At 45.0% G+C, this 14141-nt stretch overlaps 5 protein-coding genes across 8 annotated transcripts; 3 read left to right on the top strand and 2 right to left on the bottom strand.

The window, feature by feature from the left end:
• The first annotated feature begins 502 nt into the window (after positions 1-502).
• Chro (chromodomain-containing protein chromator) lies at positions 503-4625 on the top strand. 2 transcript variants are annotated; one of them, XM_017071438.4, is made up of 6 exons: positions 503-657; positions 1262-1345; positions 1410-1835; positions 1898-2826; positions 2893-4153; positions 4212-4625. In XM_017071438.4, exons 2-6 carry the CDS (start codon positions 1288-1290, stop codon positions 4307-4309), a joined length of 2772 nt encoding a protein of 923 aa, XP_016926927.2. In that variant the 5' UTR covers positions 503-657; positions 1262-1287; the 3' UTR covers positions 4310-4625. The 2 variants fall into 2 exon arrangements, with proteins under 2 accessions (XP_016926927.2, XP_016926928.2); XM_017071439.4 differs by having other exon boundaries at positions 561-581.
• A 1834-nt stretch (positions 4626-6459) lies between these two features.
• Arf1 (ADP-ribosylation factor 1) lies at positions 6460-10074 on the top strand. Of its 2 annotated transcripts, none has more exons than XM_017071450.4 (5): positions 6460-6599; positions 8432-8743; positions 8807-8916; positions 9105-9230; positions 9348-10074. In XM_017071450.4, exons 2-5 carry the CDS (start codon positions 8596-8598, stop codon positions 9510-9512), a joined length of 549 nt encoding a protein of 182 aa, XP_016926939.1. In that variant the 5' UTR covers positions 6460-6599; positions 8432-8595; the 3' UTR covers positions 9513-10074. The 2 variants fall into 2 exon arrangements, with proteins under 2 accessions (XP_016926939.1, XP_016926938.1); XM_017071449.4 differs by lacking the exon at positions 6460-6599 and adding an exon at positions 6958-7086.
• A 242-nt stretch (positions 10075-10316) lies between these two features.
• EMC4 (ER membrane protein complex subunit 4) lies at positions 10317-11343 on the top strand. Its single transcript, XM_017071451.4, has 3 exons — positions 10317-10480; positions 10542-10671; positions 10725-11343. Exons 1-3 carry the CDS (start codon positions 10425-10427, stop codon positions 11037-11039), a joined length of 501 nt encoding a protein of 166 aa, XP_016926940.1. The 5' UTR covers positions 10317-10424; the 3' UTR covers positions 11040-11343.
• LOC108007708 (uncharacterized) lies at positions 11040-13253 on the bottom strand. Of its 2 annotated transcripts, XM_017071455.4 has the most exons (4): positions 12988-13253; positions 11858-11911; positions 11721-11803; positions 11040-11176 (listed from the first exon to the last, which is right to left on the bottom strand). In XM_017071455.4, exons 1-4 carry the CDS (start codon positions 13000-13002, stop codon positions 11113-11115), a joined length of 216 nt encoding a protein of 71 aa, XP_016926944.1. In that variant the 5' UTR covers positions 13003-13253; the 3' UTR covers positions 11040-11112. The 2 variants fall into 2 exon arrangements, with proteins under 2 accessions (XP_016926944.1, XP_070851413.1); XM_070995312.1 differs by lacking the exons at positions 11040-11176; positions 12988-13253 and adding an exon at positions 12004-12177 and having other exon boundaries at positions 11636-11803.
• Positions 11636-14091, bottom strand: LOC108007710 (single-pass membrane and coiled-coil domain-containing protein 4 homolog). Its single transcript, XM_065864572.2, has 3 exons — positions 12988-14091; positions 11858-11911; positions 11636-11803 (listed from the first exon to the last, which is right to left on the bottom strand). Exon 1 carries the CDS (start codon positions 13953-13955, stop codon positions 13779-13781), a length of 177 nt encoding a protein of 58 aa, XP_065720644.1. The 5' UTR covers positions 13956-14091; the 3' UTR covers positions 11636-11803; positions 11858-11911; positions 12988-13778.
• Between the last annotated feature and the right edge of the window lie 50 nt (positions 14092-14141).

Genomic DNA, 14141 nt, shown 5'->3' with positions numbered 1-14141 from the left:
GCGCTGAGAATAAATGCAATTGGCTGGGTTGCCACCTTGAGTGATAACGGATCATTGTCGCACTTAAATAATTTTAATAGTTAGATCAGGAGAAAAAGTTATCCAATTTTAAAATGTAGATTTAACGTTCTTTGGCTATTAAACAAAAACGTTTATATTTTTATCATTGCAAAGCGCGCAAAGTTACCACATCGATAAATAATCTCACCACGCTGCATGATTGGCTGTCGAAGTGCACCGCCACGCGGGCGAACGGAAAAGAGCGCTACACTCGATGTCTGGGCATTTAAGCGCAGCGTACATATAGAAAAGCGCGAAATATAATAAAAAAAATGCAAAGATAATATATAGTTTGAAAACAAGCACAGCTACAATTGTCGAAAACAATTGGCCTCTCCATGCAGTGCAAGTTTTTTTAAGCAGCCAACCCAAATTGGACAAAAGGGCATACAAAGGTTCGCCTAGCCGGTACCAAATCATCACTGGCCGCTTTTCGTGCAACCGAACCAATTTTGCGTTTGGCATTCAGAGTTCGCGCGTACAATTTTGTCAGCAGCAGCCGCAGCTGCTCGTGTCGAAAAGTAGGAATCAGTTAAATTAAAATTAAGGTTCAAAAACTGTGTTCAGTTTGATTTTGCAAACGAAAAGTTTATGAAGGTGTGTGCAAAAGTGTAGTGGCAAAAATGTAACAATATCTCGTAGTGGGACAGGATGATCCGCAAAGCCTACTTATTTGGTGGCTGCGAAATTTTAGCGGGCAACCTGAATTTGTACTGATTTAATAAAAGGGCATAGTTAATATGATTATTTAAAGTAAAAGGATCCGGTCCAGCCCTAGAGTTAGTTTATCCCGTTATTTGTGTTCTGCATACAAGTTTTGGACTGAAACATTTAAAAACTTGCAGAAGTGCTTATAAAACAATTCGTCTTATAACATGTATCACTTTGTGTAGTGTAGTTTTATACGGCAATGAACCGGCGCTCTTGTTTTTTTAATGCAGTTTTCAGAGTCTTTTTGTTTGTCCCAAAGCGCCGCTGCATATTACCATCGCATTGCAGATGTACATATGCTCAAACTCACCACACCGGGCACACACCGTAGACAGCGACTGCGTGCGTTGCCACCCGGTTCAAGTGCAAACACACCACGGCACTGTACTTTTTTCTCTGCCTGTTAGCCGATTTTAAAAGCCAAGCAATAACAATAATTGACGCTCCGTTCTACAATATTTAAAAGTTACACTCTAAATGCATTCCACAGAGGCTTGGGCGCTGGGGTCGTGAATAATGTTGGCACAGGAGATTGCACCCACGGAAATCGGCAAACACGCAAACATTATCAGAGGTGAGTGGACCAAACCAAATTACGCGAACTGTGCTAATTGCCAATTTTGTATTTTGCCCTGCAGCTGCCCAAGAGGAACTGGCAAACATGGACGTTCTTGTGTGCGGACGCTGTCTGAGGGCCTACAACTTTGTGGAAGAGTTCCAGGCCCACAAAGAGGATGCCTGCGAGAAGGAGAACGCCAATCTTAAGGAGACGCTTGACACCAAGCCCACCATTTGGGCCTTCACGCTGTGGAAAGCCACACAGCTGCACACGCGCAAGGACGCCAACTCTGCCAACTCCTGGGCTCTTTACCAGCACTGGGTAAAACTGGAGGAAAGTGTTCGGGAGCCATGGATCGTTGCCGGAAAGACCATACAGTCCTTCGGCAAGATTGCACACGGACAGCTCCAGGACATGCCGGTGCGCATTACCAAGACGGTGGTTAATCCAACCAATAACAACACGTCTAACAGCAACAACAACACGAGCGTTTCCCCCACCAGAAGTATTTAAATACTCTAGGATAATTTGTTGATTAGATATTATATTTTGCATTTGTATTGCCAGAATCCCCGGCCGGCAAGCTGCCCACACTGGCCAATCAGCTTAAGGACACCGAAAACGAAAGGCCCAAGTCCAAGCCGGGAACCCCCACGCTTCCCTCAGCGCCTTCTGCCGGAACAGTCAAGCCCAACAACCGCATTGCCATTCGGATCGATTCCAAGACAGAACAGCGCACCGAAGAGCCAGTGGAGAAGATAGTGGCCAAGCGTTTCAACCCGCGCCGCAAGACCCACGAGTATTTGGTAAAGTGGGTGGATCGCTCGCACCATGAAAACACCTGGGAAGTGATGGCCAATCTTGAGCGGGTGCCGTACTTCCTGCAGATGTTCGAGAAGCAACTTGCCCGACAGAAGCTTACTCGGGAAAAGGGTTTGGACGCCTTAAAACGCACTCAGCCGCAAGGGTCATCCGCGAAGGGCGAAACCGTCGCTCCCCTCAGCCCGATCTCGACGCCATCCCAAGTTTCGCCATCATCTCGACCCTCACGCACTTCCAAAACCAAGGCCATGGACTCGTTCAAGCAGTGGGTCAATGAAACTGGTGGCGGTGATGGTTCCTCATCGCCTTCCTCTGCCAACGAGGATGAATCCGCAACGGAACAAGAGTGGCCCCCGTCTACGGGTCCGGTCAAGCGCAAGCTCAACCACACGGACTCCAGCCTCGAGGGCAGCGGCCTAAACGACTCGATGGAACTAGAGGATCTTGAAGAGGATCTGCCATCACACACTGTGAAGCGTCTAAAAAACGGAGGAAGCTCCGTGCAGCTGAACAAGCCACGGGTTCAGCCCACGGAAAAGCAGCAGACTAAAGTCAATGGCAACTCCGCCGCCGTGTCCGCAACGGAGCAAAAAATGGGTGAGATTATCTACACGGAGGACAGCACGAGTTCGGGCATGTTCCGCAAACCTGAGATGCCCAACACCATACACCTGGTAAATAGTGGCAATAACGTTTCTGTGCATCAGAAATTTACTAACGATCCTCGTACTCCGTTCCAGAAAAAGGAGAAGCCGGAATGTCCCGTGCGGTACCTAACGCGCTCCGAGGTGGGTAGCAGCACGAGAGGTGTCTTTCGGGTTGAGCATTCTGAGGTACCGGCCCCCGTTTCACCAGCAGCCATGGCGCCCCAGAAAATCAACGCCGCGCCTGTAACCACAGGCGTAGCCAAGCGCCTTCCAGTGGCCCGGCCTGCTCACTCCGGTACCAGCTCGCCCATCACTGTTGGTCAGAGACAACAGGTTCTGCGCACCCCAGGCCAGGGCCCCACAACAGCAGCAGTTCAACGTCGTCCTGTACTGGGTACCACACACACACAGGTGCGCCAGAGCATGCAGCAGGCGCCGGGCCGAGCTCACCCGGGTGGCCGAGTCCTAGCACGCGCCGGTGTTGGAACGCCGCAACAACGCCAACAGGGCGCCAAGGCAGTGACGCCTGAGCAAAAGATTTTACAGCTTTCCAAGTCGGGCGACTTGAAAGTTACACGTAAGGTGGTGACCCGTGAAGAGCTGCTAGCCCAGCGTTCTGCCCAGGCTCGCCAGCGTCAGGTTCTGGCCCAGCAGCAGCAATCCACCCAAATGCAGAAAGTGACTCCTGGACGACAGCGGATAACTCCCAAGCCAGCGCTTCAGCCAACGCCGCTGCAGATGGAGCTGGAGGAAGAGGTTAATCAGCACCAGGCTCAGCTGTGTCCAATCACCGGCAAGCTTATCGGTCAGGAGGAGACTCAGCTGCAAATGGAACAGGAACAGCAGCAAGAGCAGCAACGCGAGCAGTTGGAGGCCGCGGCACAGGCCCTCCTGGGTAGCGATCAACAAGTTCTTACAAACGAGGACGGCTCGGCCTTGCTGGTGCGTGGCGAGGACGGGACTGTCTACCAGGTGGCTGGAAAAAATGCAGAGGGCCAAACCATACTTGTCACCCAGGGCCCGGATGGCGAGCAGCAATTTGCGTACGTGGCTGCAGCAGAGGGAGAAGACCAAGATGTTCTCTCCCTTGACCACGCAGTTGCCGAAGCCGTTCAGGCCGGAGAACAGGTTGAGTCGCATGGTGTCGCAGCAGCGACGGCGGACGGCGAGCAGATTCTTGTGTCCATGACAGAGGAGGAACTAGCACAACACCAGGTGCTTCAACAAGCAGAGGCTTCTGCAGCAGGCATCGGAACACCGGCAACGGCCCAGATCCATATCACGACCTCTGACAGCGATGGCACGGAGGCACAGATACCGGCCGAGGTGGTGCAGGCAGATCTGCCTTCCCCGGGTAAGTTGTGATGATTGCTGTTTAAATACGGAATCTCTAACTATTAAATTGTTTTCAGGTGGTACCCGTCGCGTTGTTTTATTGCTACAGGATGGCACCTTCATGATGACTGAGATGCACGAAGAACAGTTCAAGACGCTCAACATCCCGACGTAAAAATATGTTAATAGTATCTAAACCTAGATTATATATATATAAGGCGTAGTCCATAAGCCGATAATATTGAAAGAACCTGACGTCGCTAGGTTACTCCCACCTTCAGTTCCGTTTAGCCTTAGCATTTCCACACTGTAGGCAGCAATTATGCATGACCAATGACTCAGGGCCGTGTTTGCCAGTGGTTTTAAAATCATTATTTTGTTAAGATCATAACCGGGAACCATTGTAGATTACAAAGCTGATCTAGCCAAACATAATGATGCGTCAAAAAAAGAAGCAGAGAGCGATGAAATAAACTATGCGAATACCTAAATTATGCCATTATTTAATCGTGGGAGGCGGCTTTTGGATCTTAGTTTAAACATTCAATCGGTTCACTATATGCTATTGACCTTGCCCATATGAAGGATTCAACTTCCACAAACACTCTTGATTGCTTAATAATAGTCTGATCCCGGCCAAATCAATGATAATTCGTTAAGTGTGAACTTTCCCTTAATCTAGAATTCGTAGAAACTTTAAGACAAGCAATTTAAGCACATTATTAATTGTATGTCTTAGAATAGTTTGAAATACAATCTTTGCATTTTAGCAAAAACAATATAGGAAATAAAAGCAGACTTAGCTGTAAGTAAAATTATGTTAGATATGAATTGTAATTTATATAAGTACTTTTAATCTAGAGAACTTAAAGACATCAGCAAGTTTATTAATTTAGGAAGAATGTTTTAACAGCTGTGGGAGAGCAAAGCCTAAAATGTTCTTAATCTACTAATGCTTTTTAAAGTTTGAAATTCCTTTGATCGTCTACATTAGGCCTTGCGTTTGTTACTTCGGAAGCCGGCTTACATCCGCAAAGCAACTTAACTATAAAGCCTAAAAAACAATAAAAAATAATTGCAGTTAAGTTTGTTTTTTCCATCTGTCTTTATTAATCTTGGAATGGCCATTGCAGAGGCGTCCTGCAAGATGTGGTCAAAGCTGCCACAGGGAACCCAGTGAATTCTCCACTCGGTGTATGGCAGCTACACGATATAGTCGTACAATTAACAAATTGTTTTATTTAATTTTCTAAAATTGTATAAAATAGCGGTTTCCCAGAGTAGATACGGATATGGTAAACATTCTTTTTACTATTTATTATGGCAACTCATTTCCTGATCCTTATTATCCCAGCTATACCATATACCATATATTGTTACTTTTTCAACTGATAGCTTCTTATGCTCAAAATTGTATTGTAAGCGCATCTTAAATAAGCTGTTCAGTCGCTATGAGCACAAACTATCCTAGCCCCTTAACTATGTTTACCCCAGTCTTTTCTAATCTTAAAAAACTTAGTATTGACAGTATAAAGAAATTCAAATTTTCTTTTTTTGTTCTAACGTTACAGACTTCGACGATTTGTGGGCGATGAAATGGCGGCCAAAAAAACTAGCGCTGCTTGACTTTATAGTTTCCGAGATCTCGGCGTTCATACGGAAATATACGGAGGTGTTACAGAAAAATCTTCGAATGATAAATATTTACGAATAATGAAAAATGATCTTTTTTTATTTTTTTAATCCATAAAATGGCAGGTAACTTCAGTTTGGTCTTGTAAATTTCCTTTCATTTTATTTTTGTACGGGGTTAATGAGATTATTTCTCCTTAACAGACTAAACTTATTAGCAGCAGTATTTTTAAAAACATATTGATCTCGAGCCCAAAATAATTGTAACAGCAACTTTAAAGCTGTCAGACTGATTCTAGTATGGATGGTAAATATTAACTACCGATATATAAGATACTTGAAAAAAATCCAAATACCTGGATCGAATTATAGGGAAAACCAATTTTCTATTTAAAAGAGGATGTAGAGCACCCGTACGTATTTTTATGATCATTGCTGTATATTTTCGATACAATTTAAAAAAAACAAAAACATACTTTTAAGCCGGTTCAAATCCACGGTTAAAAACGCTTTCGATCTTAAAGTGTGGTAATACTTTCGATTTATCTAAATCGATGGCAACTGTTATCGTCGTGGTGAAGAAGAGACGTGGCACTAGATTGAGATTTCACCACGGCGCTGTACGCTATTGCCGTCCCGCTCTTGCACATGGTCCGACAAGCCCTGCGCTGGCCCATCTCTATCGGCAACGTTTATGTTGGTGAGTTTGCAGTTTTTTCAACGGCAAGTGTATTCTCGGTCAAGTTTTATATTGCTCTGTGATTTTAGACATTTCCAAGCAGAAGTTTTTAAAATTTCCGCTCTAATCCGTGTGCATTTGATTCAAGTAGTTGGTGCGTATGTGTTTTCAGTCGAAATCAGGGGTTGTATGCTATATAATTAGACCTATTGTTTGATTTAAGAACTTCCGCAGCAATGTGGAAGATGTCGGTGTCTTCGTATAGGTGTGGGCAATAGACTGCACACGCACACTCATGCAACGTTCGCGGCTGTGGGGAAAGTGGAAGACTAGTATTGGAAGTCGACCGAACTTATCGACGGCGTTTTGTTTGTTGCATTTGCGTGTCACACAACGGGGGCCAGGGCGTTATAGTATCTAATGCTACATTGGTTAAAAATGCATAGTCAAATTATATAATAGCCGAACAATTGTCGACTTGGGCCCACCAAAAACAGTGCCTTGTGTTCATCGACTATCGGACGAGTCTGCTATCGATACCATTTTCCCCATTATCTTTCTCTTCACAATTCGGTGTGTGGTGTGTTTGGCGCAGAGAAAATTCAATCAAAGAAAAATCCACGAAAAGGCCTGATTAGTCGGTAAATAAACGTGTAATGTGTTTCTGTACAAATCTCATTGTAGCTGATAGTTTCCCGTGAACTTTGGGTCAAAACTCTGTGCTTTTCGAGAAAACAAGGGACGGCGGCCGACGCATTTCACCAACGTAGAAAAAAAGCGTACGTCACTCACACAGACGTAGGCAACCACGTATAAAGTTCAAAGTTTTCCGATCCCGACTCGAAATCAAATCAAAAGTGGGCACAATCGCGACTTGCCTGGACCAGGAGTTTGGGGCAATGGTCGTTGTGCGAGTGTGATGTCGTCGGCTTGGAGCTCAGTTCTGAGCTGGAATTAGAGACGGTGGCAGGGCCTCTCGGGGCAGCTGGCAACCCTGGCGCCTGCGGGCGTGTGTAAGTGCGGGGTGTCGGTGTGTTGGTGGGTTTGCCCCGCTCCCCGCAGCTCGAAATTAAAAGCTGCTACGTGTAGTTTTCGGTTTCGGCTGCTTCCAGCCCAACTATCGTCAGCGTCTTCCAGAGCGTAGAGCATCTTTATCTGCGCAGTGTGGGAACGAATCTCTGGATATTTGAAGTCCCCAAACAAGTTGAAAGCATGTAGATAACTGCGCGTTTGCCAGTGATTTCAAACCTCCCGAGATTCCCGTATGTTTCGTTGGCAACACTTTGTTTTTTGAGTGGGTGACGTTGAGGGCGTACTCCTAGGCTCTCCGATTTTAACACAAAATGCACTGCACATTCCATCCTGCTCGATTGCGGACCTCACAAGACGTCAGCAATGACTCACCGCAGAGTCGGGGACTTCCCCTCCGCCCAGTAAACTCACTGAAAAATGCAATCTACCTGGCCGCTGGTCCCATCACTTACGCACCTTTTGGGCCGCACGTTTCTTGAGAACGCGGGTGGGAAGGGTGGTTGGTGGGAGTTGGGAGAGCGGCACCGAGCGCCCCGGAGCCGTCATCGTTCCGTACTGAAAATCGATATCTTATCAGCGGCAGCCGCTAGCTGGCCCCATACTTAGAGCCAGCGAATTGTGTTCGACACATCCTCCCATTCGCTTTATTAATCATTGAGCAATTAATTATATAAACAACTTTCGCGAGACTGCCACACTTAAACACATTCAGAAACAGAAACAGCTTTATTACAATAAAAGAAACGAAATTTCGTTAGCGGTTCGCTTAGTCTCTTCCGGTTTTTATTATGACTCAGTTGGGGCTGATATCAACACGTAACCCAAAAGCCGTTCAAACCTCACTAGCTTTGCTTCTCCCGTCGTTCGGGCCATTACCCTTTCTAGCCTCTTCAGAACGGTTGTGCTGCGAATAACGCTCGACTATAACTCTCGATTCCGTTGTCCTCTTTGCAGATTCTCTTAGTCCAAGCTCACAAGTCCGCAGTTTGCATATTCTGATCGGTATTGCAACTCGGATTTGAACTTGTCATAATTCCAGCCAGCAAGCAGCGCGTACGCCAGCCAGAGATTCAACTTCCTACGACTCCTATTGTGCAATCGAAAGACAAACGTAAGCCATGGGAAACGTATTCGCGAACCTCTTCAAAGGCCTCTTCGGCAAAAAGGAAATGAGGATACTGATGGTCGGTTTGGATGCCGCTGGTAAAACCACAATTCTGTACAAACTCAAATTAGGCGAAATTGTTACAACGATACCTACTATTGGTGAGTGCCTAAGCGCGCCCAACGCCTCCTTTTTATATTAAAACGTTTCCCAATTTTCCCCAGGTTTCAATGTGGAGACTGTAGAATACAAGAATATTAGCTTTACAGTGTGGGATGTGGGCGGCCAAGACAAAATTCGTCCCCTGTGGAGGCACTACTTCCAGAATACACAAGTAAGTGTGACTCCAACTGATCCCGATATCCCATGCGATTCTAGATGATGTTAACAACTTGTAATGAATACTCTGTGATTATTCAAAGTTTATTTTGTTTCAAGACGGGACTGATGCTCTATCAGATATCCTACATCCGTTTTCCTCAAGGCACGGCAATTTGAATAATGTTTTCTTGCCTTTTGCAGGGTCTTATCTTCGTTGTGGACAGCAATGACCGAGAGCGTATCGGGGAGGCGAGAGAGGAGTTGATGCGCATGCTGGCGGAGGACGAGCTGAGGGATGCAGTCTTACTTATCTTCGCAAACAAACAGGTAGGTTCCAGCACTAGCACTGCCATAATCAGCATCCGCACTTGGGTTCAATTGTGAACCGAACCCGCAATTTGTAATACTTCTAACGTGCCGCACTCTTGCCTCAATTCGTTTTAGGATCTGCCAAATGCTATGAACGCGGCCGAAATTACCGACAAACTTGGCTTGCACTCACTCAGAAACCGCAACTGGTACATCCAGGCGACGTGTGCAACCAGCGGCGATGGGCTCTACGAGGGTCTCGACTGGCTGTCCAACCAATTGAAGAACGCTAATCGCTAATTAAACACACTACAACTAAAGCAACAATATGAATACAACTAACTCTGATTTCAAGCAAGCCGGAGCAGCACCCAAAATCACAGGAAGATCGGCTGGAGAACATCAAACAGACGGTAAACGCTGGAAGTCGACATCAGAAGGAATTATCACAAAACAGCAGCGGCAAAAAAACCAACAACAAGAGCAGCAGATCTTCGCATAACTTAATGGGCTCCTTCTGTCCGTATTTCCAAACAAGAAACTGAAATTGTTCATTGAATTGCAAAACATAACCTTTCAAGCAGCATATAAAAAACGCTATAATTTAATTTAAATTCGTATACATAATTATTGGATGTTTAAAAGCAAAACGAGTAAAAGAGACCCCAACCAATCACAAGAGAAAGGAAAACTATAGTATATGGTATAAAAATGTCTTTTTTAAGTTATTTTTGTCCTCTCCCTCCCCTCATCAATATATATTTCTTTTTAATTTTATAAATATAAAAGTAATATTAATGAGAAAAAAACTGTAATTGTAATTGCTCTTTAAAAATACAACAAAAACCATTTTAATTTTTAACCCATTTTTTTCTTGTCGCTTGGCAATGCAAAACCCATAAAAACTCACGCATATACCTAAGACCATTAAAAAAAGGAAGGTACTACTTTAAAGGTAATTTGAAATAAAACTAAATATTGATGAAAAAACCGCTTAGCTGAAAATGTTTGCAATGCGTTTCAAAAAGTCCGCGCAGTGTCGACTCCGTCTATCGCTACTAGATTGCCAGTCACCACGGTTGCCTATCGAAATTGGCCAGCACTGTTTAAAGGTGGAAAGTGCACGTTAAACAACACTACGCAACCAATTGTCGGAAAAAATTGTCACTTAATTCTGTAAATTAGCTAGAAATTAAATAAAAGAATCGCAGCATGTCGGCCAAGCAAAATTCGAAGAAGTTCAAATGGGCGCTGGACTTCAACGTGAGGTAGTAGTTGCTGCCCAGCAATTTGATACACCTTGTCACCCCATACGCTTTCCCCCTGCAGCAAAAACGCCGATATTCCCTCGCCATTGGGCTACAATCCTTCTGCCCTGGTGAACCAGAGCGAGGTGGTGCGCGACCAGCGCCTGGTAATCAAGAAATCCTGGGACCTCGCCCTGGGACCCCTGAAGAACGTAAGTACTACCCCAGCTGGAAGACCGAAAAATAAACTTTTGGGTTCCCACAGATTCCCATGAACCTGTTCATCATGTACATGTCGGGCAACTCTATCTCCATTTTCCCCATCATGATGGTCGGCATGATGCTGATCCGACCCATCAAGGCCATATTCACAACACAGGTGACTTCGAAGATGGCCGAGGGCGCCCAGGGGACTGGGCAGCGCATCGTGTACTTCCTGGGCAACCTGGCCAACGTGGCCCTGGCCCTCTATAAGTGCCACAGCATGGGGCTGCTGCCCACTCACGCCTCCGACTGGCTTGCTTTCGTCCAACCACAGACGCGACTGGAGTACTACGGCGGAGGAGTGTCTTTCGTCTAGTTTTACATGTAACATTGCTTTATTTGATCATAGATAAATTTGTTTAAACTCAAAATGGGGACTTATGCGCCAGTCAGTCGTCTAGTATCTTCTTGGCCTCCTTTTTGATGTCATCCACTAGTTTCTCGCCGGGCGACCTGTGAAAGGTGTTTATGCGAATTGGTTTTAGTTGAAATACAATAGAGGCAGTTTTTATTAGGGCCCCCATTAAACTCAGTTTTTCTGACAAATACGCATAGTTAGCAAAAATAGCAATGAACGAACTTAAACATATTAAATATTCTATTTGTAATGGCCACCACGATTTTGTTGTATTTCTTTTCACAGTTTGGCTGAGTTTTAGACTTCTTTTCAATGGCTAATTTGTATATGGAGTAATTATTTTTACTTAAACTTGCAAAGGCCATAATCTTTTAAAATGAAAACTCACAAATTTGAAAAAAGTGGATGATCCATCATAACCCGGAAAACTTATCTATGGCTGCGTTTTAAATTCCAAGTTAACACAGCCATAAAAACTGACTTTTAGAAACCTCAATCAGTTAAGCCAAAAATTCAATTGACTGAGTTTCAGACAACGATAAACTTTTATACAATTTTAGTTACAAAGGCTCGCTCAGAGATTTATTTGAATTTAGTGACGGCTACGTTTCCCATATACAAAACTACCAAGCCTTTTACTTGTTCTTGCTTTGGTCCACTAGTTCCTTCACTTTTTCGTTGAGACGCTGGATCAACTTTTGGGGATCATCTACGCGGGGGACCTAAAAGAAGCGGAAGGATTAGAACCATTAACTGGACTGGACTAATATGCTTACCTCATAGTTCTGCGAGACGTAGATGCCCGTGTAAACCCCGGCGCCAAATGTCAACTGAAAGAAAGGAGAAGACTGATGTTAGAATGCTTGCTGGAGTAGGATCTTTCAATATAAAGGTTCGAGATGTGGATGTGGACTTCGCTGACCGTGGAGAAGCCCAGCACTCTTTTGAAGGTCCAAAAGCGTTTCTTTGGGCAGCACGGCAGAGGTTCTTGTATTTCCGGGGGGGAACAGGTATTCGCAGAGCGGCTCTGTCCGCTAGTTTTGAGTCTCAAAACCCGCGCCCCAAGTCCCAACAGTTTCATTTTGGCTTCAAATAATCCCAGTGTAAACAATTAATTTTGGGAGGTTCGTTTTGCTTTTCGAAGAGTCTGGATCTGAGGACTCCAGCTGTGTGAGGTTGGGTCGACATAATTTTCAAGGAGTACCTGATTGTGGGTTTGGTTTGTACTAGAGTGTGTGGGGCCTTATATAACCTTGAATTTCATGTCACATATATCAAGCAGTTTGTTTGGCGAGTTCATCTGGCCAACAGCAGCACACTGGGCAAAAACACCGAAGACAGCTTAATGAAAATCCAAAAACTCAGTCCTTTTTGGACTGAACCGACTATTTAAATATTAATGTTAGTCTTAATATTTGTATATTTGCACTAGATCGTAGGATTGTGGTTTATAATATCAAATAATTGTTTTCTTCATAAGTGACTTTTTTGGGAATTTAATCGGTAACATATATGATAACTAATAACAGTGGAAACTTTTTGAGGCTTAATATTTTTTTTGGTAATGGTCTTTTGTTTTTTTGTCTGTCACTCCTCATTAAGTATAAATTTGTAGGTACCTTGTAGGTTAGAAATCCTAATCTTCTTGGTTGTGACGCTCAAAAGATTTACGCACATAAATTCCAAACTATAATTGGGCACAAACATTTTTACAGTAGGATAAAAAATGTTTTAATTTTCCTCCGAAAAAATCACTTTTGGCCCACAGTGCAGCGGCGCGTCATCGCTACAAAAAGCAGACCAACAAAAGATCCCATAAACCATATGGAACAGTCAAGATTCTTTGGGGACTGATAGTACTTCACAGGTGCGGAGGAGCACAAGATGGATCTGCCGACAAACTTACCAAAAACTTGAGCATGGTCGAGTAACTGAAGGAGCCCTTGTCGCCCGCAACCGCCAGTGTGAGAGTCTTAGCAAAAGTGAGAGCGTGCAAAAGAAACGTCAAAACGGCGCGAGAGAGCGCGCTGCGAGTGGGAGCGGGGTGGAGAGCGAGAGTTTGACAGCAGCTGACTGGCCCGCTGTGATTCTCTCAGCTGTGATTATCTAATCGGGGCTGCTCTGATAAGGCTCCTGCAGCTAACTGCCTTCGAACACTGAACTGTATCTGCACTTTGGTATCTCACAGTTGCTATTGCTCGTTCACCGACTGCGACTGCGGCGTACGGTGAAAACGAACAGACTCAGTAGCAGAGCAAGGGAAAGCGACACGCTAAGAGGCCAAAAATAAAACCTGTTCGTGGTTGCCACTGTCTTCTCTAATACATTTATTTACACGTTTACCTTTCCCTAAAGTTTTGTCTTTTTGATTTCGCCGCCAAAGCCTTGGACGCTTTCCAGCACTGCCAGCATGTGCGGGTCAAATACAGTCATGCGTCCGAAACTGCACTTCTCCGACTAATGCTTATATCAAAACAGTTGCCTTAATATATTGAGGGCACTGGAAAGATAGTTACAAACTAGGAATACATTTTCCCCACCGCACCTTTTTTGGTCGCGCTCGGTTTGTGTTAGGGAAGTTTGACTGTAACTGAAATAAAACAGCTTATATGGACGAATTGCGGTTTATGGTACTTCTAAAGCTATGTGTGTTAACGAATCAATTGCACTTTCCACTGGAAGTCGGACTCCCTTCGATCAGGCCAAGACCGTCGGCCGGGTTTTCAGGTAGACGAAAAGTACCAGAAAGACCGCCAGAACGCCCATCGCCGGCAGAACCACGGTCCGGATTTTGGCCTGGCTCTCCAGGTTGTCCAGCTTGCGCTCCTTCTTCTGCTTCCGCGTCTCCTTGACCTTTCCCTTCAGCTGGCGCATCTCGATCTTCTGCAGGTGTTGTTAGGGATTCCCTTAGCCTGGTGACGTGTTAAGGCCAATAAGTGCGTGTGCGTGGACCAACAAACAGGGGGCGATGCTCAACAAGTTGTTTTTGGGCCAAAGAAGAAGAAGGTTCGGCGTGGCTGGTTTCCAGCAGGCAGCATTCGACAGGCTGCACTTGGAGCA

Source organism: Drosophila suzukii, chromosome 3 (genome assembly GCF_043229965.1).
Source record: "Drosophila suzukii chromosome 3, CBGP_Dsuzu_IsoJpt1.0, whole genome shotgun sequence".
NCBI lineage: Eukaryota > Metazoa > Arthropoda > Insecta > Diptera > Drosophilidae > Drosophila > Drosophila suzukii.
Note: the sequence above shows the minus strand (reverse complement) of the source record. Positions and strands in the feature narration are given on the sequence as shown.